The 25,813-nt window shown below is 45.1% G+C and overlaps 1 protein-coding gene across 2 annotated transcripts in view; it reads left to right on the top strand.

Annotated features, from left to right (window-relative positions):
- Window positions 1-23,855, top strand: part of GRID2IP (Grid2 interacting protein) — a 321,403-nt gene extending 297,548 nt beyond the window's left edge. For both annotated transcript variants that reach the window (XM_086942375.1, XM_086942376.1), the window contains 3 exons: window positions 1,539-1,657; window positions 3,654-3,818; window positions 23,389-23,855. In XM_086942375.1, the coding sequence (XP_086798501.1) occupies window positions 1,539-1,657; window positions 3,654-3,818; window positions 23,389-23,460 (356 nt within the window). In that variant the 3' untranslated portion in view covers window positions 23,461-23,855. The remainder of the gene's footprint in view (window positions 1-1,538; window positions 1,658-3,653; window positions 3,819-23,388) is intronic.
- The last annotated feature ends 1,958 nt before the right edge of the window (window positions 23,856-25,813 follow it).

Below are 25,813 nucleotides of genomic sequence, written 5' to 3'. Positions count from 1 at the left end.
GGTGCTCTATACACATTCTGTCCACCTCCACATTCCAGAAAGGATGAAAAAGGGCTACATAGGTTTGGCTGCAAGAGAACTCTGACTTTTGCATAAAAAGTATGAGTTTACATGTGATGGTCAACTCTGTCGGATTCTTATGAGCAACAAATGTGAAATCAGTACCAAAACACAATATTTTAATGTGGTCCAGGCTCTTCGTTAAACTCTGTTCCACTTTCTCTAATAAATAACCTCATACATGCCTCAGATCAACTCCACAAGCAGAAAAGCATCTATGTTGACTTTATCCTTAGCATCATCTGCGCAGGTTGAAAAGCAACCAGGTCTTCACTGCACACATTTGCTAGACATTGCTGATTGAATTCAGGTGTCATACGAAAGCCCATTTACATGGGTATTGCAACAGAATGTTTTGTAGCCATTTGCAGTGCAAGGTATTTACCATTTGTAGTGCTTATACTACTGGATAAAATTATCGTCCCACAGGTGCCTCATCAACCCCCTTTTACAGAAAGTCATTGATCACTTGATAATACCTTTTCTACGTATTACATTGCAAGTCAGACCTGTCTTTTTATCCCTTTCTCTCTATGGTGCATAAATTAGGGACAGTGCAAAAACACAATCATGGGTGGTGCCTTTATGGACCTCAAACATCACTTCTAGGTTTGGCGCTACCCAGCACCCCATTGTAGAGACTGCTGTAGAAATGTTCTAAATTCAGTCTGTAACCTGGTAAGACTTCAAAGATGAGGAACCTTTGGGAAGGCAGAGGAAGTATCAAAATGGCTAAAACATGCCAAAGGTAAGTAGCTTGTTAGTAGGTTGATGTTTTCTTTATGTAAGAGGTGACACATATCTCTACAAGTGATTCTACCTCCTGCTCCAAAGAGGTGATGACATTTCATCGGGTGTAGACTCGGCTAGATAAGAGCCAGAGTGACTGTATTTTCAAAATAAACCTGTGCAAAATCTTTTGTTGTGTTTTGTAACAGAAAGTAAGATAGCATGGAAAACCCATAGAATCGTTTTATATTCATTTCCTATTGGACAACAGTGATAGCTTGGCAAGGAATTCCATGTTGGCTGCTGTAATATCCTACTACCGTAGTAGGTCACGCTTAATTCTTATAGGAACTCATCAAAGAAAGACATAAAACTGTCCTTGGGAGACTTTTCCTATGGATTGCTTGATCTTCATTCAAGAACCCCATCAGAATCCTCTAGGAATCACACAATAACCACTAGGAGTAAAGCATACAGAAAGGTAGTGGTCTGAGAGTATATGAACCTGTGCAGAGCAATCATCCTACATTGTTTTATATTTCCACTTGAACTGGGTTATCTCTACTCATACTTTAACTTGCGCAAAATTAGAATGTGTCCCATCTCTTGTTATGTTGCAAGATCTCGCACTGATACTAGGTTACTTAGGCTAGGTGGTGTTACGCACTCAAGGAGGAAATGGATGAGATCAAGTTCGAAGCCAAGGTACCCTTGTGTTGACAGTCCTTTTTGGTTTTATCTTCCTTCAGTTAATCAAAGGATGCTCACAACAGACCTTATTGAGCTGCACAGCACGATGCAGGACATCCGGAACTGCTGCCAGGGCACGCCTGCCACCCCGAAGGACAGGTTTGCCATCGTTATGAGTGTATCCTTCCCAGAAATGTGCTTACATGTGACAAAGACAATGAGCTGAGCAGGGAAAGAGGTCACAAAAAGTACCCCTTGTAAAAATATAACTAACCATTTGGAACCAGAGACTGCCACCTGTGCTGGGACAATTTAGTTTCTGCCCAAAATCAGTCTTTCCTGATATGTCAGTACGCATATTTTCTCCAAACAAGAATCTTTGCAACAACATCAATCTAAAATTATGCTTCAACAATTTTGTGTACCTCTTGGTCAAAATGTCCGTCACCCTCTCCTACTGTACGATCCAGCATGCCTGCTTTGTAGTGCCAACACAACTGTGTGCTTCTGTGCCAAAACTAATTTGACATTTATGCAAACAATAAATACACAGAATCACCTGCAAACCTCAAATTTAGCTGAATAAAAAATAAAAATGATCACATTTGAGGACAATTTGAGGTTTGCAGGGAATTCTAGGTAGGAAAACATTAGGGCATCCAAGCAAGTCATACATCCCTGGACTCCCCCAGGAGTCTAGTTTTCAGTAATGTCTTGGTTGTATAGGTTTCCCTAGATAGTCGCCCAGTCCGAGACCAAAAACACAGGTGCTCCCTTGCAAAACCAAGTTGTTCTGTGATAGATGATTTTTATGTCATCACAATTCGTTTTGGGCCCTTTCCTACCATGGGTACTTGGCCCACCCACACATGTGAGGTATCATTTTTATCGGGGAACACTGGGTGGTAAAAAATTTGTATCAGCCTACTGATTCCACAACTTTCCCACACAGAAATGTGATGAAAATTTGATTTCTTTCAGCTAAATTTGAGGTTTGCAAGGGATTTTAGGTAGGAAAATGTTGGGCATCCACACAAGTCACACCTCCCTGGACTCCCCCAGGTGTCTAAATTTCAGAAATGTGTGAGTTTGGTTAAAAAAAAAAGGAAACAGCTGTAAACAGCAGAGGGATTTAGTGCATTGTGTGCTCGTGACAGGATGGTATATATATATAAATATATATAATTCCACCCCAGGCTTCTCTCTAACACCATCCTATATTTCCTGTTTTTTCTCATTTTCTTCTTCCTCCTTCTTGCTCCCTTTTGTGTGTTTTGCTTACCATCTGGATAAACATCTGATGAAGAAATATTAGTTTTATTCCCCATTACTGATAGCTGGTGCACATCACCTGCAGCCATGGGCATGGGCACACATTGAGCACTGCTTTCACTCCCTTCTTGAATGTGTGCATCTCTTAACCTCAACCCACTTCCACCCTTGGTTCCTTCAGAATCGTCCCCCAGCCATGCTGTGTATCCTCTTTCCACCCCTTATGTTTACCAAACTCAACACAAGGCTTTGTGAGTTTATGTGTGAACATTTACATCTTATTCTCTGTTACTGTGCAGAGAAGACATAGTCATTGGTCATTGAACTGCTGGAGGTATGGCTTTTGTGATTCATCATTAATTTGGTTTAATTTTAAGTGCTTAAGCTCAGCAGACCAATAGCAGATGTCTTCCTATGCCTAACACAGCAATATCCCAACAGGTGAAAATGTCACCATGAGTTTTATCACCCCCCTCATGCATGTAACAATTCACAAGTCTCTTCTTTATATGGCTTCACAAGTCTCTTCTTTATATGGCTTCAAGGAGGACCCGTGGAGGTCCTGTACCTTTACCCTGGTTGTAATGCTACTTGGCAGGCAATGACATTGCAAAAAGTAGAAAATTGTTGCTGCCACAGTTCCTCGCATGACTATTATGTCCCATGAAGGTACAGGTGGAAATTTAAAAGGTTAGTGATGAAAAGATTAGTTACAACTGATATCTAGCACACTCATCACAACTAATGGCATAGTTCTCCACAGAAGTCACACAAACCAGCTTACATAGTGTAACATACTGTATGCAAATGTACAGACCCAACCCTTTCATTATCCTTGAAGCTGTACATACTGATTGTACGATTCACGGTTTTCCAAACTTTCCTTAACTTTTGGTACTCAGTCGTTCCTGGAGAACGCTTATCCGAGCATCCAGGCACTGGACACACTTCAACAGAAATCCATGGAGGAGTTCAGTAAAGTCTCATCATTCTTTGGTGAAGACCCAAAAGTCACCACAACTGAAACCTTTTTTGGTATTTTTGCAGAGTTCAAGAATAAGTTTGAGGTAAGTTGGGAGAGCACAGAGGGTGGTATTTTTCTATGTTCCAAAATCATTCTGTAAGTGGATGGGCACCTCTAGGAGTTAGAGGATAACTGAGACGGTTAACCAAGCCATGGCAATAAGCTGAGGAACTAAATTCCCAAAGAAAGATACTAAGCTCTTGCCCTGTATTTTGAGAAGGATGACTGCCCCATCACTGTGTTCGGGCTCTGACAGGACCCTAAGGCAGGAAGATCATTGCAGGGCCGACGATTGTACACCCGCTTTAGTGGGTAGAACACGGTCTCATGAAGGGGTAGTGTGCAAAGGACAACTGGCTAAAAGGCTGGGAAGAGACAACGTAGAAGGGGGAGTTGTTTGTGTGATCAGAGAGTAAGGCTGGTGCCAAGGATAGTGAGATGAAGTGGATAATGAAAGAAAAATGTATACTGTAGAGCTTAGAGCTGGAGTTAATAGCAAGAGGCATTGTGGGACGGGGAAGTGTCAGGGTGTGCATGTGGAGTAGCAAGGTAGGGCCTTGAACTTTTGAAGGTCTATGGAGGGAAGAGTCTGGGTGTGTGGTGGGTACTGTCAGATGGTTTTGCGCACTGGAGAAGTAAATAATTTAGTTGTGCATAGAGGGTAGCACTGTGCTGAAGTTATGGCCACCAGCAAAACTGTCTTCAAGAAACTGGGCAACTGAGTATCGGCTTGAATTGAGATGCTATCGAGTAAGTCAATACTAAGAATCAAATCCCACTGAGGATTATTGGCATGAGGTACACTCTACGCTTCAGCTTATCATTTGCCACCAGATCTCATTTACCCCGCTGGTTAGTCTCCTTGACTATGTTAAAGACATGCCATCAACCTCACTTCGTCTTATTGCTATGCTCTTGCTACTAGCCAAACGCCAACTTACTAAACATTGGGGGAGGAGAGCTGTCTCTCAGGTTATATTATGCCTACAAGATGCCTTGTATTGCCAGGAACAGTGTGCCAATTACTGGGAGTTGATGCCCTTACAAGCCCGCCCGATGGATATTTGGGAACTGTTTTTAACATACTTGCAATCACGAGCCACAACCACACCCTAGATATAGGTTGCACTGTACAGAATGCCCCAGATTAGAACTGCAGGAGATATTAGATAACGGGGGGGCAATGTATAATGTAGCTCTAACCTACTACACCTCTGTAAGACTACCCGAGATGCTCAGGATACATGTATCCCTCTGCCTTGAATGTCACAGTTAAGTGCTGTGATTGTCAATTATGACAGCTCGTGGTAACCCTCTTCATCATGTCACCTGTGTATGCTGTATGTGCCCCCCCTTCCCATCTGCTTTGCCTACTATCATTTTGAAGCTGTCATTGTAGCGTATGACGTTTAAAATGCCAATAAAGAAAAAACAAATCAAATCCCAGTGAGAAACCATAACCGCAGTCGCAGAAACCAGTAACGCAATCACAACAGAGATAGTTGTTCAGGAAGACGCATTAAGGCATAGGAGGACAGAAAGAACAGCAAGATAGCTTTTTTATTGTTGCCACTTCCAAGCCCTGTTGTGCAAGGGATTGTGCAAACTGAAAGATATCGCAAATGTGATATTTAAATGGAGATTAAGGCTTTCCGACTTGCCTCGTTCAATAAACATTGTTCCACTAACCTGCATAGATGAGCTTAGCGGTAGGTTCCTGGCCGCAAAGATGATATCTGTGACTCCATCAGGAGTGGAAAGGGACTCTAGCTGGCACTGCTCAGTCAGTTGATGCAGCCACAGCATTTGGAGATTGGGGTGGAGAACCAGAGTGTTCTGCTGCGAGAGCAGGTCTGTTTTGTTCAGGAGAGGAGACAGAGCAGAATACTCACCCTGATTGGTAGCCAGTGCAATTCTCTCAAAGCACTCGACGCCGAGGATCTACGTGGTCTATTTAGAGCAGGTTTGGAAGATGCCACTTGAACTCTGTATAGTCTGTTAATTAAATACTCCGAAGCTCCCAGTAACAAAGCATTACAGTAGTCCAATCTACTGAGTATAAGAGAATGTACAATAAGTGATTTGGCTTGGACAGGTAGTAATGGGAGCACTTTCCTAAGGCCCCATAGCAGTGTAAAGCTGTGCCAGTCACTTTTATAACATGATTTTCTAGAGCTAAATTATCAAACATTACCCCAAGATTGCGGATGGCATAAGATTGATTAATCACCTCTTCTGTGAGGAGAGACCATACAGTTGGGGGGAGTTCCATAGAAATTTTTGTGGCTGAACAGCATAAAAATTCAGTGTTGTCCCTGTTTAACTTAAGGGAGTTCAAGTTCATCCAATTGATAATATTTACCATACACTTCTGAAAGGGATCTACTACCTCACGTTGCCACCCTTGATGGACAGGATCAACTGGGTGTCAGCTACATAGTTGACCAATTGAACCCATACTCCTTTATCAGAGAGATCAGTGGACTTATGTAGACATTAAATAAGACAGGACTAAGCGCAGAGCCCTGAGGGACTCTATGACCCAGGCTTTTAAATTCTAAGCAGGAAGGGGGTAGTACTACTGCCAGACACCTGTCAGTCAGATATGATTCCAACCACTTTTGCACAATACCCTTCACTCCAATTGTGACTAGTCTGGTTAGTGTGTTCCTTTGATTGACAGTATCAAAGGCTGCCAACAAGTCAAGCATGACTATTACTGTTGGCTGACCATTGTCAACCCTCATCCGTAGCTCGTCCTTTGCTACGAGTAAAACTGACTCAGTGCCATGACCTGGCCTGAACTCAAATTATTCGTCTTCAAGGAGACAGTGATTCTCCAATGTTGGGACAACTTTCCACTCACGTATCACTCTAGTCACTTCACTGAAAAGGGAAGGAGAGATATCGTATACACACACCAAAGGGGGTGGGGAACTACACACACTGTGACGCAGGGACAGGATTAAAGAAAAAAAATTGTAAAAATACTGCCCTCACTCACACACAATGTGTGTGACATGCTTCATCATCGGGTCTGCTTACAATACGCCCCGCGTAACCACACAGGGGGCGGAGCATAGGGAGGGGAAACACAAAATCACACTACTCAAACAAAAAAGTAAACGAACAACATATAGGTGACATACAGTGATCACAACCATTAGTGTTGTCCTTCCGGACTGGGCTAGTGATAGACTTACAGTGCAGTGAGAAAGTGCTCTTTAAAACTGGCTCATGGGTACCCGCAGGTACTACATTCATGGGTCCCAAGGTCAGGATTAAAATTATGGTGAAGGATGTATGAGTGTTTAGGCAGAAAGTCAAGATCCATAAACACTACTCCTTATACTGCGGTAGTCAACATGTTTCGACCGTTACTACGTGCCCTTAATTATATAGGTCACACCGGTCTTCGTCAGGACAGTCTAACTGTCCCAGTCCTTCTACACCTCTTACCTCAAAGCAATGTTTGGTAGAGGGAACCACGTGGAGGGTACTTCCACACCCGTGGATCGTTATTACTACAAAAGAAAATATAATAATTATTTTCAAAACAGTATCCATTGTGGTATACTGAAATAGAGTACTGTTAGGTATTGATTGCCCCAAACCCTATATACTTCATAGCTCATAGAAAAAGATTTTTTTAATTTAAAGTTAACAGACACGCTCCAGAGACAACATGGTAATCCACTTGAGGAAAAAGAATAGTCAAGCCCATAATTGATGGTTAGAGAAAACCATGGTACATCTCCCATCATTCACTGTAGAGAAAAAATAGCCCCCAGGATAAAGATAGTAAAACCGGCATGAGCGTCTTACCGAGTCTACTGGTTCTTAGGGCTCGAATTGGCGTCATCAGGTGGAGCTCCAAAGAACACAACCTGTGTTCGTGGGTGAAACATATGCAAAACGGTAAAGTCATTCCCAATATAAACCTCTTATGCATGTCAATCATCCACGCTTGCCTCCTATTGTACGCAAGAAGGTAAAGCCATTCCCAATGTGACCCTGCTATGCATGTCAGGCATCTTCGCTCACCTCTCATAACACACCCGGGGTAGGAGATTCAGTTAGAAATATTAGTGGTCAGAATCTCCCTATCCAGTTTCCGCAGGACCTGAGTAAAAAGCCAAAGTCCATTGGAAAGCAGGGAGGGGTCGCCCATCGCCCAATCACCCCACTCACTGTTCTGCAGGACTGCTCCAGCACAATTCGTGCCTGATTGCCAGAGGACGCCGCGAAGATAGCGGGCATGTTGGAACGGCGGTGGTAATAGGCGCTGCCTCACGTCTCCACCGTTCCCTGCACTTCCGCGTAATCACGTCAAGGAACGTCATTACGTACCTCGTGCTCACGGGACTTGTAGTATGCACATCCTCATTAGGACATCCATCATTGTGCCTACAGAGACCGCATGTCATTACACGCCCAGTACTCACGGGACTGATAGTTTGCGCATACTCTATGCGACGACCATCATGGTGCTTTAGTCAATAAATGTTATCAATTATTTAGATCTGGCCCTTCATATTAGGGCTTATGCTCCGATTATTTAGATGTTTAAGTGAATACTCCTAGTTTACTGTTACGGGGAGTTCGTCACTAAGCATCATAATTCCCGCCTCATAGCAGCTAGGTGGAACATGCTGCTAAGCATACAAGCTGGGGTCTAGTTAGCAGAGTGTTGATTACCTGCTGGGCATACAAAAGTGGGGGTCTAGTTAAAAGGGTGTTGATCTAGAGAACGTTCTCCCGTACCTGTTTATTTTATCTCCCCAAAGCACACCACGGTATTCCATCATTCATCATGTTTACTTAAAGAATCGAAAATGCAGTGATGTGCAAAAAGCGGAAACGAAAGTTGTCAAATCAAAGAGCGTGTCTGACACAACAAAAAGGTTTGTTGTGTACAATATTGAATCCCCTACGGCTAAACTGCCGTTCACAATAACATCCATCACAAAAAAGGGGAGAGGGTCCAAAAGTAAGTTCCACCACCCCAAAACCCTCAAATATAGTATACACACACCAAAGGGGGTGGGGAACTACACACACTGTGACACAGGATTAAAGAAAAACAACATTTGTAAAAATACTGCCCTCACTCACACACAATGTGTGTGACATGCTTCATCATCGGGTCTGCTTACAATACGCCCCCGCGTAACCACACAGGGGGCGGAGCATAGGGAGGGGAAACACAAAATCACACTACTCAAACAAAAAAGTAAACGAACAACATATAGGGGACATACAGTGATCACAACCATTAGTGTTGTCCTTCCGGACTGGGCTAGTGATAGACTTAAAGTGCAGTGAGAAAGTGCTCTTTAAAACTGGCTCATGGGTACCCGCAGGTACTACATTCATGGGTCCCAAGGTCAGGATTAAAATTATGGTGAAGGATGTATGAGTGTTTAGGCAGAAAGTCAAGATCCATAAACACTACTCCTTATACTGCGGTAGTCAACATGTTTCGACCGTTACTACGTGCCCTTAATTATATAGGTCACACCGGTCTTCGTCAGGACAGTCTAACTGTCCCAGTCATTCTACACCTCTTACCTCAAGTAAGTGAGTGAGTACTGGGCGTGTAATGACATGCGGTCTCTGTAGGCACAATGATGGATGTCCTAATGAGGATGTGCATACTACAAGTCCCGTGAGCACGAGGTACGTAATGACGTTCCTTGACGTGATTACGCGGAAGTGCAGGGAACGGGGGAGACGTGAGGCAGCGCCTATTACCACCGCCGTTCCAACATGCCCGCTATCTTCGCGGCGTCCTCTGGCAATCAGGCACGAATTGTGCTGGAGCAGTCCTGCAGAACAGTGAGTGGGGTGATTGGGCGATGGGCGACCCCTCCCTGCTTTTCAATGAACTTTGGCTTTTTACTCAGGTCCTGCGGAAACTGGATAGGGAGATTCTGACCACTAATATTTCTAACTGAATCTCCTAGAGGTGAGCGAAGATGCCTGACATGCATAGCAGGGTCACATTGGGAATGGCTTTACCTTCTTGCGTACAATAGGAGGCAAGTGTGGATGATTGACATGCATAAGAGGTTTATATTGGGAATGACTTTACCGTTTTGCATATGTTTCACCCACGAACACAGGTTGTGTTCTTTGGAGCTCCACCTGATGACGCCAATTCGAGCCCTAAGAACCAGTAGACTCGGTAAGACGCTCATGCCGGTTTTACTATCTTTATCCTGGGGGCTATTTTTTCTCTACAGTGAATGATGGGAGATGTACCATGGTTTTCTCTAACCATCAATTATGGGCTTGACTATTCTTTTTCCTCAAGTGGATTATCATGTTGTCTCTGGAGCGTGTCTGTTAACTTTAAATTAAAAAAATCTTTTTCTATGAGCTATGAAGTATATAGGGTTTGGGGCAATCAATACCTAACAGTACTCTATTTCAGTATACCACAATGGATACTGTTTTGAAAATAATTACTATATTTTCTTTTGTAGTAATAACGATCCACGGGTGTGGAAGTACCCTCCACGTGGTTCCCTCTACCAAACATTGCTTTGAGGTAAGAGGTGTAGAAGGACTGGGACAGTTAGACTGTCCTGACGAAGACCGGTGTGACCTATATAATTAAGGGCACGTAGTAACGGTCGAAACATGTTGACTACCGCAGTATAAGGAGTAGTGTTTATGGATCTTGACTTTCTGCCTAAACACTCATACATCCTTCACCATAATTTTAATCCTGACCTTGGGACCCATGAATGTAGTACCTGCGGGTACCCATGAGCCAGTTTTAAAGAGCACTTTCTCACTGCACTTTAAGTCTATCACTAGCCCAGTCCGGAAGGACAACACTAATGGTTGTGATCACTGTATGTCACCTATATGTTGTTTGTTTACTTTTTTGTTTGAGTAGTGTGATTTTGTGTTTCCCCTCCCTATGCTCCGCCCCCTGTGTGGTTACGCGAGGGCGTATTGTAAGCAGACCCGATGATGAAGCATGTCACACACATTGTGTGTGAGTGAGGGCAGTATTTTTACAAATTTTGTTTTTCTTTAATCCTGTCTCTGCGTCACAGTGTGTGTAGTTCCCCACCCCCTTTGGTGTGTGTATACTATATTTGGGGGTTTTGGGGTGGTGGAACTTACTTTTGAACCCTCTCCCCTTTTTTGTGATGGATGTTAAGGAGAGATATCGGCCAATAATTACTCGGTATCATAGCGTCAACTGCAGGCTTTTTTGCTATAAGGGTAACTATTGCCTTTTTCTATGAGAATGGTACAACACCATGGTACACTATGCTGCAGATCACTGCCAACCACTGTATAAATACACTACAACTTAATGTTTCCATCCACAACTGAAAAGACCAGGAATCCATATCCCAGTAAACCTAAAGCCAGCTATGGCTTTCTACTGTGAGCCCAGGCCGAGATTCAGTGCTACTTCCACTATGAAAACAGACTACAGCTTACCTGTGTTATCCACATTGGTCAAATGATTAGCTAACTATGCACACGGAGAATAACACTGTTATCTACTGTGACAGTGAATAAATACGATTCCATAGACTGAACTGGCGTTAGGTTTCATCAGTTCTATCTGGTTTCTTAGTTGTGATGTGTGTGCTAAAAACTGGCCTCTCATCTACTTCAGCTCCAAAGTGCACATGGACTGGGGGTCTATGGAATACATCCTCCCTACCCAGGCTGCTAAAGGCGGCCTTCACATATGTGATCCAAGTGACCTTGTCCACGGGGTCAAGAGCCAGACAATCAGTGAGGATCAGCCTGTTCAGCTGAGATTCTCTCCTGGTCCATACCTTGATCCAATATAACAATGGTCTGAGAGCAATTACATCTCCTATATATTTTACTCTTAGCTCCTCATGGACCCAAAAAGCCTGAGTACTTTTGGGAACCTGCAACATACCTTAAAAACATTTTTCTTCTGTCTGGATATTATCACCTTTTGTGTATCCCGTATAAAATCTTAAGAGACTCATTTAGCCTGGTAAACCTTGGTTAAAATACTGAGGAGCCTGGAGCCCAACTTCTGGGCAAAACAAGCCATCTCTCCTGTAGTATTAATAAGCCCCACTTTCTTAGCATCAATTAGGGGCTTCCAGTTTTTATTCGAATCAAACAGGCACCCGAGAAATAAAAAAGGAACTTTAGCCAAGGGGTGGTATCCCACCCCAAAAGTCTTTTTATCTGGTGGACTGTGGGCCAACTACCATCACATACAACTTTGTAAAGTGTACTGCAGGTTCCAGGCTTGCCATAAAGGTAACAAACTTGTCCAGAAATAACTGTAAACCCACAGCAGTCAGTGCCATGAGGACCGCGTCAAAGCATACATGGTATAAAAACACCAATCATTAAACACCAAATCTATACCATCTGATTTCACAATTTTTAAAGCTTTTTTTTTAGGTCAAAGTCCATCAGACAGCGCAGCTGGCTCGTATGCTAACGACCTCTTGGGTGCATTCTGAAAGCTTCCCCGGGAATGCATTCCGCCTGTTGTTTACCACTGGCTTTGTGGTTTGTAACTTCAAATTTGCTCCCTTTCAATTTGCTGGCTCTATTTGTTTTAGGTTGTCCAGCTCGAGTTTGTCTCTTCCCTCCACCAAAGCCGAAGGCGCGCCTAAGGCAAGCCCGTCTGCGCCCGGACCGTGCCCAGCTCCAGAACCCCTGGACCCCGAAGACACCACGACACCCGACTACACTACAACGCGAGCACCCTCCACGCACTAAACCCCAGACGAGAACACACCTGCTACCGGGCCACCCCGAAGCGCACCCAAGGGCACTTCACCTGCCGGAACTGCAGCTTTACCAGTATCCAACCTGCGAAACCACCAACCAACGAACCCAACCACCTGAGGTGCATCCTCCTCAACACTCGCTCCACCCGCAAACACGGCTTCAAAATCTGGGGCATCCTCGACTCAACCGCCCCAGACATCGCCTTCCTAACAGAGACCAGGCTGACCCCCGCCTCAGCACCTGACATCGCCATAGCCACCCTGGAAGGCTACAAGATCGCCCGCAGAGACCGCACCAACGGAACAGGAGGTGGAATTGCCATCGTCCACAAGAACACCTTCAGCGTCTCAACTAGCACCGACGACACCCTCAGCACCGCCGAACACCTGCACTTCCAGATTCACACCGACCCCAACACCACCCTCAGAGGAACCCCCATCTACAGATCCCCTGGACCCAGACCACAGTTCAGCGACTCCATCACTGACCTCATCAGCACCCACACCCTCGCTTCCACAGACTACATCCTCCTCGGGGACCTGAACTTCCACCTCGAGAACAACAACAACGTCCACTCCACCACCCTGATCGACAACCTTGCCAACCTCGGACTCAGACAGCTCGTGACAAAACCCACCCACGCCGCCGGCCACACGCTAGACCCCATCTTCTCCGCTAGCCCTCACGTCTCCTTCAACCACACCACCGAACCCCATTGGACCGACCACCGTTGCGTCCACTTTACCTCCAGGAAGCCCACCGCACATCGCCACACACAACAGATGCCTCGTCGCTGCTGGGGAAAAGTCACCGAAGAGCAGCTAGCTACCGCCCTATCCCAGAGCCAACCAGCCGACCCCACTGAACCCGACACCGCCGCCCTCAACCTCCGACAGTGGATCAACGACTGCGCCAACACCCTCGCCCCTCTCAAGACAACCTCCAACAGCCACACCAGCAAGAAAGCCACCTGGTTCACTGAAGACCTCCAGGCCTCCAAGCATACCTTCCGGAAACTGGAGAAGAACTGGCTCCGCGAACGATCAGCAGACAGCCACATGGTCCTTAAGAACGCCACCCGCAGACACCATCAACTTATCAAAACTGCCAAGACGACCAGATTCAAGGACCACCTAGATAACAACGCACACAACAGCAAAGAGCTCTCCAACCCCAGCTCCAACAACAACGGCATCTCCCCTTCGCAGGACCTGTTCGACTCACTGGCCCCCACCTTCCACTGCAAGATCGCAGACATCCACGACAGCTTCAACGCCACGACTGCCCCGCTAACTTCCGAGACCCCCACCGCCACGATCACCTGCCGCCTTACCGCATGGTCCAACGTCAACGACGATGACACCATCAAAATCATAAACTCCGTCCACTCCGGATCTCCGTCAGACCCTTGCCCTCACCTCATCTTCAATAAAGCCAGAACAATCATCCCACCCCACCTCAGGAAAGTCATCAACACCTCCTTTGAGACAGCAACCTTCCCAGGGAGCTGGAAGCACGCCGAGATCAACGCCTTACTCAAGAAACCCAAGGCGGACCCCAAGGACCTCAAGAACTTCCGGCCCATCTCCCTGCTCCGGTTCCCAGCGAAGGTCACCGAGAAAATCGCCAACAAGCAACTAACCCGCTACCTCGAGGACAACAATATCCTGGACCCATCCCAGTCCGGTTTCCGCAGCAACCACAGCACCGAAACCGCCCTCATCGCCGCCACCGACGACAACAGGACCCTGATGGACAACGGAGAAACAGCAGCCCCCATACTCCTGGACCTGTCAGCCGCCTTCGACATGGTCTGCCACCAGACACTACGAACACACTGGCATGACGCCGGGATCCAAGAGAAGGCCCTGGACTGGACCACATCCTTCCTCTCCGGCAGAACACTGAGCGCCCGCCTCCCCCCTTCAGCTCCACCGCCACCGAGATCATCTGCGGCGTACCCCAGGGCTCCTCCCTCAGCCCAACACTGTTCAACATATACATGGCACCCCTCGCCCACGTCGCCCGCCAGGACAACCTCAACATCATCTCTTAGGCCGACGACATCCAGCTGATCATCTCCCTCACCAAAGACCCTCACACCGCCAAAACCAACCTCCACGAAGGAATGAAGGCCGTCGCCGAATGGATGAGGAATAGCTGACTGAAGCTGAACTCGGACAAGACGGAGGTCCTCATCCTCTGCTCCACCCACTCAGCATGGGACGACTCCTGGTGGCCTACATCACTGGGAACAGCCCCGACACCCACTGACCACGCACGCAACCTGGGGGTCATCCTCGACTCCACCCTCTCCATGACCAAACAGGTCAATGCCGTCTCCTCATCCTGCTTCAACGCCCTACGAATGCTCCGCCGAATCTTCAAGTGGATCCCCACCGAAACGAGAAGAACAATAACACAGGCCCTCGACTCCAGTAGGATGGACTATGGAAATGCCCTCTACGCAGGAACATCGAACAAACTCCTGAAAGGGCTGCAACGCATCCAGAACGCCTCGGCACGACTGATCCTCGACATCCCCCGCCACAGCCACATCACACCCCACCTGAGAGACCTACACTGGCTCCCCATCAACAAGAGGATAACCTTCAAGCTCCTCATCCACGCACACAAGGCCCTCCACAACACCGGCATAGCGTACCTCAACAAACGACTCCGCTTCTACTCCCCTACCCACAAGCTCCGCTCCGCCGACCTCGCCACAGTGCCACGCATCCGCAGAACAACCGGTGACGGCAGATCCTTGTCCCACCTCGCGGCCAAGACCTGGAACACCCTCATCTCCAACCTACGACAGACCCAGACTCTTTGCCTTCAGACGACTTCTCAAGACCTGGCTCTTCGATCAGTATCAGCACCACCCCCCCCCCCCCTCCCAGCGCCTTGAGACCCTCACAGGTATGTAGCGCGCTTAACAAATGTCCTGATTGATTGATTTACTGTATTCCTCCATCAGTGCTCGATTTCTCTAAACAGGCCTTACTTATCTTGACACATTTGCTCTGCATTCAAAGACAGGGGTCAGACATCAGGCTCTCTCTTTCGGGAGCTTGGTGTTTACTATTGTTTGTCTGACTTCAAAATGAGAGGATTTATGTGACAATCACGCTGGCTCTCGGGGGTGCTTGAGGAAGGCTATGCAATGGTATTTTTTATAGCACTCAACAAAATGTAAATGTCTGTAAATTAAACAGTTCATATTTGGAAAAGTCCAAATGAAACACATTTTTTTGTAATTCTGAAGTGTGGTGAAAAAAAATATTTAAAAACGATCAAAACAAATCAATACACTAGGTGATATTTCCACATATTATCATTTGTGCGCTCTATACTTTTATCAGTGAAACTGTGTGTCTGGAAATGTAATGGGGATTTCAATTAAAGATGTGTTGTCTATAAGGAAAGAGTGTTTCCAAACCGTGCATATTCCACTCTACGCCACTGCACTCTACGCTGCATCATTTCACTTTACACTACACTACTGCATTCTGTTCCTCTCTACACTACTCCATTCCTCTCTAATCAAATCTGCACTACTCTACGGCAGTACACTCTATGCCACTCTACACCATTGCACTCTACACCACTCCAGCCTAGGCCACTCCGCTCTAATATTCACAACTCCACTCTATGTCACTGCACTGTGTGCCACTGCATTCTACGCCACTGCACTCAACATCACTGAGCTCTACTTGGCCCCACTGTAGTCTACCCCACTGCTCTCTACTCTAAGCTCTACTCTACTCCACTCCACTCCACGACACTCTACTCTGCAACACTGCACTCTCCATCACTGAACTTTCTGCCACTCTACTTTACTGCACTCTATGCCACTGTACACTCCGGCATTCCACTTTACTCCACTCTACTCTATGCCACTATACTCTATGCCAGTGTACTCTAAGCCACTGTAGTCTACGCAACTGCACTCTAATATGTACCACTTTAATCTATGCCACTGCATTCTATGTATTGCACTCTTCTCTGCACCAATGCACTCTACTCCACTCTATGACAATCTACTCTGCAACACTGCACTCCATGCCACAGAACTCTACACCATCTACTCTGCACTACTGCGTCAATTGCCACTGCACTCTACCCCACTCTGCATCACTTCACTCTACGCCACTGCACTGTATGCCAATGCACGCTATGGCATTATACACTAATCTACAACACTACGCAACTGCACTCTATGCCACTCTACTTGGCACCACTGCACTCTAAGCCACTGTACTCTACTATGCAACACTCTATGCCACTGCATTATTCAATGCTGTATTGTACACCACTGAGCTCTATGGCGCTGCACTCTACACCACTACACTCTGCACCACTTTACTATACAATACTCTACACCAATGCTCTCTGCACCAGTCCACTCTACTCTGCTCCACTGTAAGCGACTCCACTCTATGTGACTCCAATACATGACGATCTATGCCACTTCATGACACTCTGCACTTCACCAATACACTCTACAACACTCTATGCCACTTTCCTCTACGTCACAAATGTTTGGCCATGATGAACAGCATCCACGCTGGTGTGCAACATGGCTAAAACAAATTGGCAAAGCCAGTGGCTTCTTGCATAAGTGAGACCTACTGGCTTTGCCAATGCTTGCCTTTGCTGGTCTGCAGTCCTATGTTTCCCTCTAACTTGGAATGTTTTATGTTGTTTCTAATTTCAGGTTTGGAATTTATAGCTGCTGGTTCGATTTCATCTGTGCATGGTATATATTTGCTATAGAGTACTATTTATGACTTTATTTACCTTAATTAAGGCAGTGGTAGATTTATCTGAATTCCAAAAGTTTTCATGTCTGCAAACAGTGCAGCCTGGCTTGCCATTCAGGCTGTGCAGACCTCCTTAAAGCACATTAGTCTCCCATACATTATTTTCCTTTTGCTCTGGGATCTGTTAAAGGCTGCTGGTTGGCAACTGCAAGATCCTTCTCTCAGGCTGTAGTGGCATGTGCCTTTATATTGATTACCTTACTTCAAATTCAACATGTCCAATGAACTACCCTAAATCTCACACTATACCACCATACTAATTCACCACTTATCCTCTTTGAGTTCCGAATAGCGCGTTACTCACCAAAAAAGCGTTTTGACGCCTCATCAGGGGTAGTAAGCTCTATATTTATGCAATTACAATTATTAGCTAGGCGTATTTGATCCTCTGCCCTATTTTTAGGCAATCAGGATCAGCTGTGCTTTCGTTTCCTGCACCTTCCAGAGTACACTCGGTAGAAGTGGATTCAGCAGAAACTGAGAGTGCTTCCTGTCATTGCACCCGCTGCCACAAAATAGTCAGCTTCCAACTTAGGGTCCATGACTCCACCCTGGTCTGTCTAACGATATAATGGATGGTAGTAGTGTTTTCTACCAGAAGCTGAACGTTGGTCCCTGAGGTGAAAGGGAGAAGTGCCTTCATTACAAGTGGACCACAATCAGCTCAAGCACATTTATGTGAAGGCACTCCTCTAGTGTGGACCCAAGGCCCTGTGCAGTCATGCCACCCAGGCAGACTACAGCTCAGCAAAGGGCATTCATGACCACAAGTGTCTTTGTTTGTGGAAGGCTGATTGATGTCACCCAGGTGGTCTTCACATCTCAGCAAAGGGTATTCATTACCACAGGTGTCTAAGTTTGTGGGGGGCTGATTGATGACCCATTAAATTGTTGGAGGGATCTGTCGTCCATCTGTGCAGGTCCGGATGAACAGAATACAAGGTCTGCTCCTGAGCCAGTAGACCCCCCCCGAAGCTGAAACCATGACCACTGCCACCACTGAAAGGCCCTCATCCACCATTTGGTGTGTGGCATCAACAGGACACACAATGCCATGAGCCCAAGTCGAACCGCAATCTGAGTCTGAGACAGGAACTTCTGAATCATTTCCCAAATATATGCGACGCTCTGAGGTGAAGGAAAGACCTTCAAGCAGGCTGTGTCCAGTGCTGCCCATTTGAAGATCGCGAAACAAAAGGGGATGATGGACGGAGCGTTTGAGCAAATCAAACACTCACCCCCAGTCAACTGATCTGAGTTTAATCCATCACCATTATTTAGCTCACTCAGCCACCCCAGTTCAGACATGGCCATATGCAAATCAGTCTGACCCTGTGCCTCATGGGAATAGTCCAGCCCATTTGAAGATCAGCATAGGAGTGGGGTGATACTTTGAGAATTCATGGCAAATATCAAATTGTACAGGAGATTCATTGTCTGCTAGCATGACCAGCACCAAGGACTCTGCTTTCACAAGCTAGTCATCTAAGCAAGAAAATACATGGGCTTGTGACAGTCACACTGAAGGCCCTGCAATTGCCAACAATTTAATAAAACGCACTGACCGGGTATCAGTCTAAACGGTATAGCCTTGAATTGATTTTGCTTGCATCCCATCTTGAGCTTTAAGTAAGGTCTGTGGACGGGAAGAATGAGAAGATCTCGGAGCTCCAGAGACATCAACCAGAACCCCACGACTAGGGCCAGTATGATTTGGCACAGGGACAGGCTCTTAAACTGTTCCTACTAAATTAATAAGTTCAGAGAGCGAAGAACCTGAATGGGTCGCAGACCTCCATCTTTCTTTGAGACCAACAAGTAAAGGGCGGAGTATCCTGGGCTCATATTTTTCTTGAGGCACCACCTCTATGATTCCTTGGCTCAACAGGGCAAGAACTTCCATCTCCAAAATTAATGCCATTAAGCATGCCGCCATGGAAGGAGGTCTGTCTGGAGGAAAGGGCAAGAAGAGAAGGGCACAGCCATTGCACATTACAAGGATGACCCACCGATCCGCCATTATACTCTCCCAATTAATGCAAAATGGGAAATCGTATACTTCACACTGAAGGATAATATTTTGAGGGGTGATTTGGAAATATTTTGAGGCAGCAGAACTGACAGAGGATGGCAGAAACTGGATATGCTGCTGGTTCTGTTATCCTCAAATCATACCCTTCCCCAGATGGAGCAGTATAACTCAGGCGGAGTCTAGAAAGGTTGAGAAGTCTGTCTCTGCCAGGAGTAACCTTGAAACGTTTTATATAGGTGGTGGAATAGTCAATCCATGGTGAGAAGACGCAGCGTGGACGTCGCATCTCCTCTATTTGTTTAAGCTCTCATTGGAGGAGTCGGCTTTCTCTCGACCAGCCCGTCATCATTGCAGTGCATGTCCATGAGAGCAGCTTGGACATCTCTGGAGAAGCCAGTGGAACACAAACAAAGGTTCTGGTGCAGAGTGACAGCCATACTCATGGATCAAACAACGGAGTCCTTAGAGACCAGGCTGCAATTCAAGATGTATTTGGGTGCATTTTGTCTGTCTTTTCCCATCTCTGTAAACATCTTTTCATGTGGTTTAATAAGCTGATTGCTGAAAGCTTTGCCAATTCCCACAAGGTATAAACAAATAATCCTAGGAGGCGGGGTGGCATTAAAACTGCAGAGGGCTAGGCTGCCAGAAACAAACACTTTTTGCCAATGGCATTCGAGTTTAGTTTTAAAAAAGACATTTGGAAAACCATATGTTCCAGTGATGGGCAAGAGGATAAAAAGTGTGGGTCACCTGAAGCAGACTGGCTATCTGTCTGTGGACTGTTGGGCTTCAAAAGGGACCACTGGGCTCAAACAAGGTTTTCGCTATGCGGCCATGTCAGAATCTAAAATGGCCTCATTGAATGGAAGCAAAGGCTCTGCCACTGAGGAGGGTTGCAAAATGTTCACAATTGTTTGTAACTTTTCCTCCAATGAGAGTAAAGACAATTCCACAGCTTCAGCTGTTTTCTCTACTACAGGTGAGATAACAGCTTAATGGAGGAACGTTGCCTTTACAGGCTTTGACTTCTTAGTCCCCAAGCTTGGAGCCTTTGTAGGCATTAAGAGTGGGGTCTTAGCCGCTAGAGTAATCAAGCCCACAAGAACATTGTACCCGTGGGGTACGACTCAACCTATGCAGGGGCCATCTTGAAAAGATCTGACATAGCAAGCTGGGAAGCCTCAACCTGCGTGGGTCAGCCAATGGATCTAGGAACTCTGGTCTCATCTTTTTCAACATTGGGATGTTGTCCAACACTGAGAAAGAGTTTGGCATCGTGGGAACAGTGCCGGGACTCCAAACAGTTCCATGAGTGGGGCCAGTTCCACGAGGAAGAAGAGGAATTTTCCTTCCTATGCAGCTTTTTTTTGTGGAAAGATTTTTGGGAAGATCGTTCCCTTACAGGTGGTTTACCTGCAGGTGAAGTAGATCACTTAGAACTGTGGACCCATGTCAATGTGGCATGGAAACACAGGAACTGATTCCACCATGCCTGTTGGCGTCTAATATACTCTTCTACTATCATATCCAAAGGCGGAGTCACAGTTGATGCCACATGGGGCCACCTTCTGCCTCTGTGGAGATGTTGTTGGGGAAAAGCTTTACTGGGCGAAGTCTGAAGCATGGACGGATAATTTGTAAGATTAGGAATCTGCGGGAAGATGTAGCCTCAAAGTAACAGTTCACTTTTTGACCTTTCTGTGAAGCTCCTGCATATCTCTCCAGTTTTTAATTGTTTAACTTTAGCGGAAACATAATTTAAAAGATTACAGAGGTTTTAACCCTTATAAATTATTTCAATGTCTTGAAAGAAATGTGCATTTAGATTTACATTTCCAACAAAATAATATTTTCTCTTCGTAAAAATTGATTTAGGACGCTATACATGTGGGGGCAGTTATTGTTTGTGAATTCCATTAATCTAGTAGAGCGGTATGATAAAAGGTTCAAAAGTTCAAAATGTATTACCATTGTAGTGGCATTTCCACCAACATGTGCATGAAACGTATAATCACAATAAATCTCAAAAGGGAACACTTTAATAAGTTATTGACATTACTGTTACTATAAAATTTATCATATAAAATATCCTAGAGCTAAATACTGATTTAAAAAAAATAATTTAAGACTGTGTAGCAGGCTGATAATTATTCAAATTGTGCAGAGTTCGCAACTGTGCACATTGTTTAGGGAGTACTTAAAGAGTTAATGGGTATATCTAATGGAAAAGATTTGTTAACTATTACCAGGTGGGCCCTTGAAAGTGAAAATAAAATCAACATGAATCTCCACCTAAGCAAATCAAAGACCAACAAAACAAGTGATTTTTAGCAATATTTTTATAGTGTCTAATATTTTTATGGTTTTCTGCTAAAAACTTAGTGAGTCTAATGGATGGCCTCCCTAATCCTATACATAGAATTCTGTGAAAAGATGGCCTCCAAGAAGCTTCCTCGGCTTCATAAGGAGGGGTACCCTGCCTCTGGAAGGTGGGAGAAGCTTCTAGAAATTCCCTTTGAAGTCACCAGGCATCCTGCCTGCCCTGACTCCAGATTAACTACAGGTGGTATGCAGTCTTTTTTTGTGGAGGATGGACTCAGCCTATTCAAGTGTAAGTAGGGCTGAGCCAAGCTTCACTCTCCCATCCTGCCAGTGATGGTCCATCCAAGCACACCTAAGCTCTCTTTTGGGTGTGGCTGTCTAGGAGGAATCACAAAGCTCAACAGTTAGCTACACCCAGTCAAGTGATCCAGAGACAGGCTACAGGCACTAAATGGCTAAAGCAGGTAAGTGCTAACGTTCTAAAAGTGGCATTTTCAAACTGTAACTTACAACCTGCCTTAGCCATATGTTAGGATTTTTCATTATAATTCCAAAGGCACCAAACATGAACTGCTTATCTGCTCCCATTTAGAAATTACAGCTTATTAAATGTAATAAGGTAACTCCAGTGGTATCCGATGGGAGAAGAAGGCCTTCCAGTAGTGAAAAATTAATATGAGAGTTTTTCACTACCAGGACATATAAAACAGAAAAGCATATGCTACACCTTTTAAATACACTGCATCCTGCCCTCTGGGCTTTCCAGGGCCTAACCTACGTGTAACGTAAATGCGTTCAAAAGGAAGGTTTGGGCCTGGCAAAGGGTTTTCAGACACACATATTGTATCAGACATATTTAAATGGCTAGTTAAGTAGATGGCGCATTAAGTGCTGCAGGCCCACTTGTAGCATTTAATTTACAGGCCCTGTGCACATGTAGTGCCGCTTTACCAGGGACTTATAAGTAAATTAAATATGCAGATTGGTGGTAAGCCAATGTTACCATGTTTTAAAGAATGTGAACTTTAGCACTTGTTAGCCATGGTAAGGTGTGCAGGTGTGCAGAATCCCAAGACCATAAAAAAAATGAGATCAGCAAAAATAGGGGGAAGGCAAAAAGTTTGGGGGACGACCACCCTAAAGTTGACAGGTCTAACAGAGTCTCTTTCCATTAGATGAAGTTTAGACTGTAGTCTACAAAACGAGTGTACAGCTTTGACTCTTTTTTAGTGAGAGTTGACTTAGCTAGCAATTGTTGGAAGGTTTATGTTCACATTGATCTACAATCTAATATTTTCTTCTTTGAACACAACAGATAGTGTAAGATTCATGTGCTTTTAAATAAATGTGTTACTATGAACCAATTTAGGACTTTATGACAGCATTCTACCGGTCTTCATTTAATAACTGGTTGATTTATCTCTCTTGTGGTAATTTCTATTATTGAAAAGCACCTGATTGCTGTTTTACAGCATTTATCTCTGTGTCAATCAAAAACCTAAATAAAGTTGATAAAAAAGGCAACAGGTGAGTACCTTTCCCACTGCTTTGGGCTACTTTAGTGTAGCTGCATGGAAGAGTTATTGTGGTTACTTTCTAGTGACTACTGGTGAGGTTTCTAATCTCTGCACTGTCCACTAATGTTTTTTGGGAATCTTCTTTTTCAGAGGGCGATAAGTGACATCCAATCTAGTCAAAGCATGCGGATTCCCCACGTGACATCTCCACTCGCCTGGTGATACCCTTGGTTCAACATAAATGCCAGGCCTTTCCTGCCAACTAAGTGCAATTGGTTTTTCTCCTTGAAATCATTTCCAAGGAGAGACATTCACTCGACAGAGTTCAGAGGCTGGAGCATGTGCAGACCATGGGATGCATCAGATATTTTGGCGATTTAAGACTCCATACTGTACTAGATCAATTTCCCATGTAGAAACCTGTACTGGAATCACTCTGCCAGGTGGATGTCTGGAATCTCAGAAGGTACGATAACTCATTAGCTCCAAAACCACAGCATCTGTCCGCGGACCTAAGCAGGTGAACAATCCAAAGAAATAATTTGGACTGTGACCTCTTGGCCCACCTATGATTTGTCTTTCGGTGGTGCTCTGGCTCTGTCATTTCCTACCTGCCTTTGTTGGAATGAGGACCTTTTGGCTGCCCCTTTAAGGACTTTGACTAGGGCAGGTGAACAACTCAATGGAGGATAACCACGCTTCACATATCCAGCCATCCGGCACCACCAGTACCTGTATGATCACACCTTGCTGGAACCTTACTTCCTGCATCAGGCAGTCAGCAAGGCCTTAGATGTATTCATGGGAAATTGTACAAAATCTGTGAACTAACCTACACTACAGATATACGCTAGTCGGGTGAAGGGAGGCTCCACATCCCACAAAACAAGAGTGACAGATTCCTTCCTAGCATCAATGATGTGGCATATTTCACCACCTGCTGTATGTGAGTAGGAAGCTAACTGGAAAGAAGACTGCTAGGTCTTCCTCTCAGCACTCATTACGTAAGGAGTGAAACTATAAGGAGTAACTACCTGAGGGGAGGAGAAATACCTTATGTTATTCCACCCGCTCCTACTTATTTTTGTATATGGTGGGAGAGGGTGCTTGTGATAATGCAAGCCTATCAATGGTATCTCTGTGAAGAGACTAGTGGCAGCTTATCACTGCTGCCAGTGTAGAAAATGGAGGACCAGTCCCAGTCCCACTGCTCATAGGAGAGATGCCAGGATAGTCCATAAATAGTTCAAGAAGAGAGACATGCAAGCCAGCCTGGGCTAATGTGAGGTGAGAGGCAACATCATCTTCATGTGCAATGGAAGGTCATCCTGTGGAATGAAGAGACGCCGTAATGTCATTATATAAATTGTGTGGTGTGGGAAACCATTCAATGCCTGCTGATAGTGTTAATGGGCAGAGAGGTTCCCATAATGATAGTGTGAAAGGAGAGACTGGTTCCTATCATGAGATTGTAAAGGGAGAGTGATGTTCCCATCATGCTAGTGTGAAAGGAGAAAAGTTCTATTATGATGTGGGGGGCGGGGTGGGCAAGGGTTCCTTTCATCACTGATGGCTTGTGGAGATTCAAGACCTTATTACATGAGTGGTAGGATAAAAGAAAGCTTCCTATCACTATTAATTGTATGATGAGGCAGCAGCTTTTGCATCTCGTTTAGCAGGAGTAAAAGAGCAGTTACCGTCAAAACCTCCTTATCGTCTGCAATAGAAGGATGTTGCAATACCTTTTCATCATCACCAGTAGGAGAGCATTATATTACAGCTGATAAATTGAATAGTAGGAGGCCTGCAAGCTGCTGCTACCAGTGAGAGGAGAAAGTGACTACTTTAATGGCACAGGTAATCTATCAAAAGAGACGATTGTTCCAACCCTGGTACATGCCTGATGTGGTCAATGACTCTCCCATCACCACTACAGTGTCATCCATCCTAATCCCAGACATTGCCAGAAAATTACAGGAACATAATCCATTCATCTATGATAAGAGGAAATCCTTTTCCAGAGGAGCGGAGCCTGTAATGTACTTGAACATATAACCTTCAGACATTTGATTGAGAGTGAGGGGTCTCTGCCACGGTGCCTCAGTTTATTCATGAGAGACCACTCATCGAAGGAAGAAATGCTCTCCCACCTCATGTATTTATTGGAGGTTTGAACCAAATGATCATAACCAACTTTCTTCAGTTGTCAAACAACGTGTAAGTGCCAGTTGTACACAGTGAACTACTACAGTCCCCCATGTGTATGTCTGGACAACAATACAATCAGTTTCCTTTTTAAGCTTCGAACAAGCTCTGTATTTGCTGTAGAACCTATTGGATTTCTGATAAAAGATAAAACTGTGTATACTCTGGTTTCTGAAATTATGAGTGCAATGTGGCTGTGAGAATGGATGTTTTATGTTAAGGTATACTCCTACATTAATCTGTAGACTGCTGACTTACTAAGAGGTACAGACCACTGGCCTGGCTGCTATAGTCTCTCTAGGCCAATAATCATGGGCACATTTTTTGTTTGGAGAAGCAAATCGCTCAACGAATCTACAATTTTCAGGAT

Source organism: Lissotriton vulgaris, chromosome 10 (genome assembly GCF_964263255.1).
Source record: "Lissotriton vulgaris chromosome 10, aLisVul1.2, whole genome shotgun sequence".
NCBI lineage: Eukaryota > Metazoa > Chordata > Amphibia > Caudata > Salamandridae > Lissotriton > Lissotriton vulgaris.
Note: the sequence above shows the minus strand (reverse complement) of the source record. Positions and strands in the feature narration are given on the sequence as shown.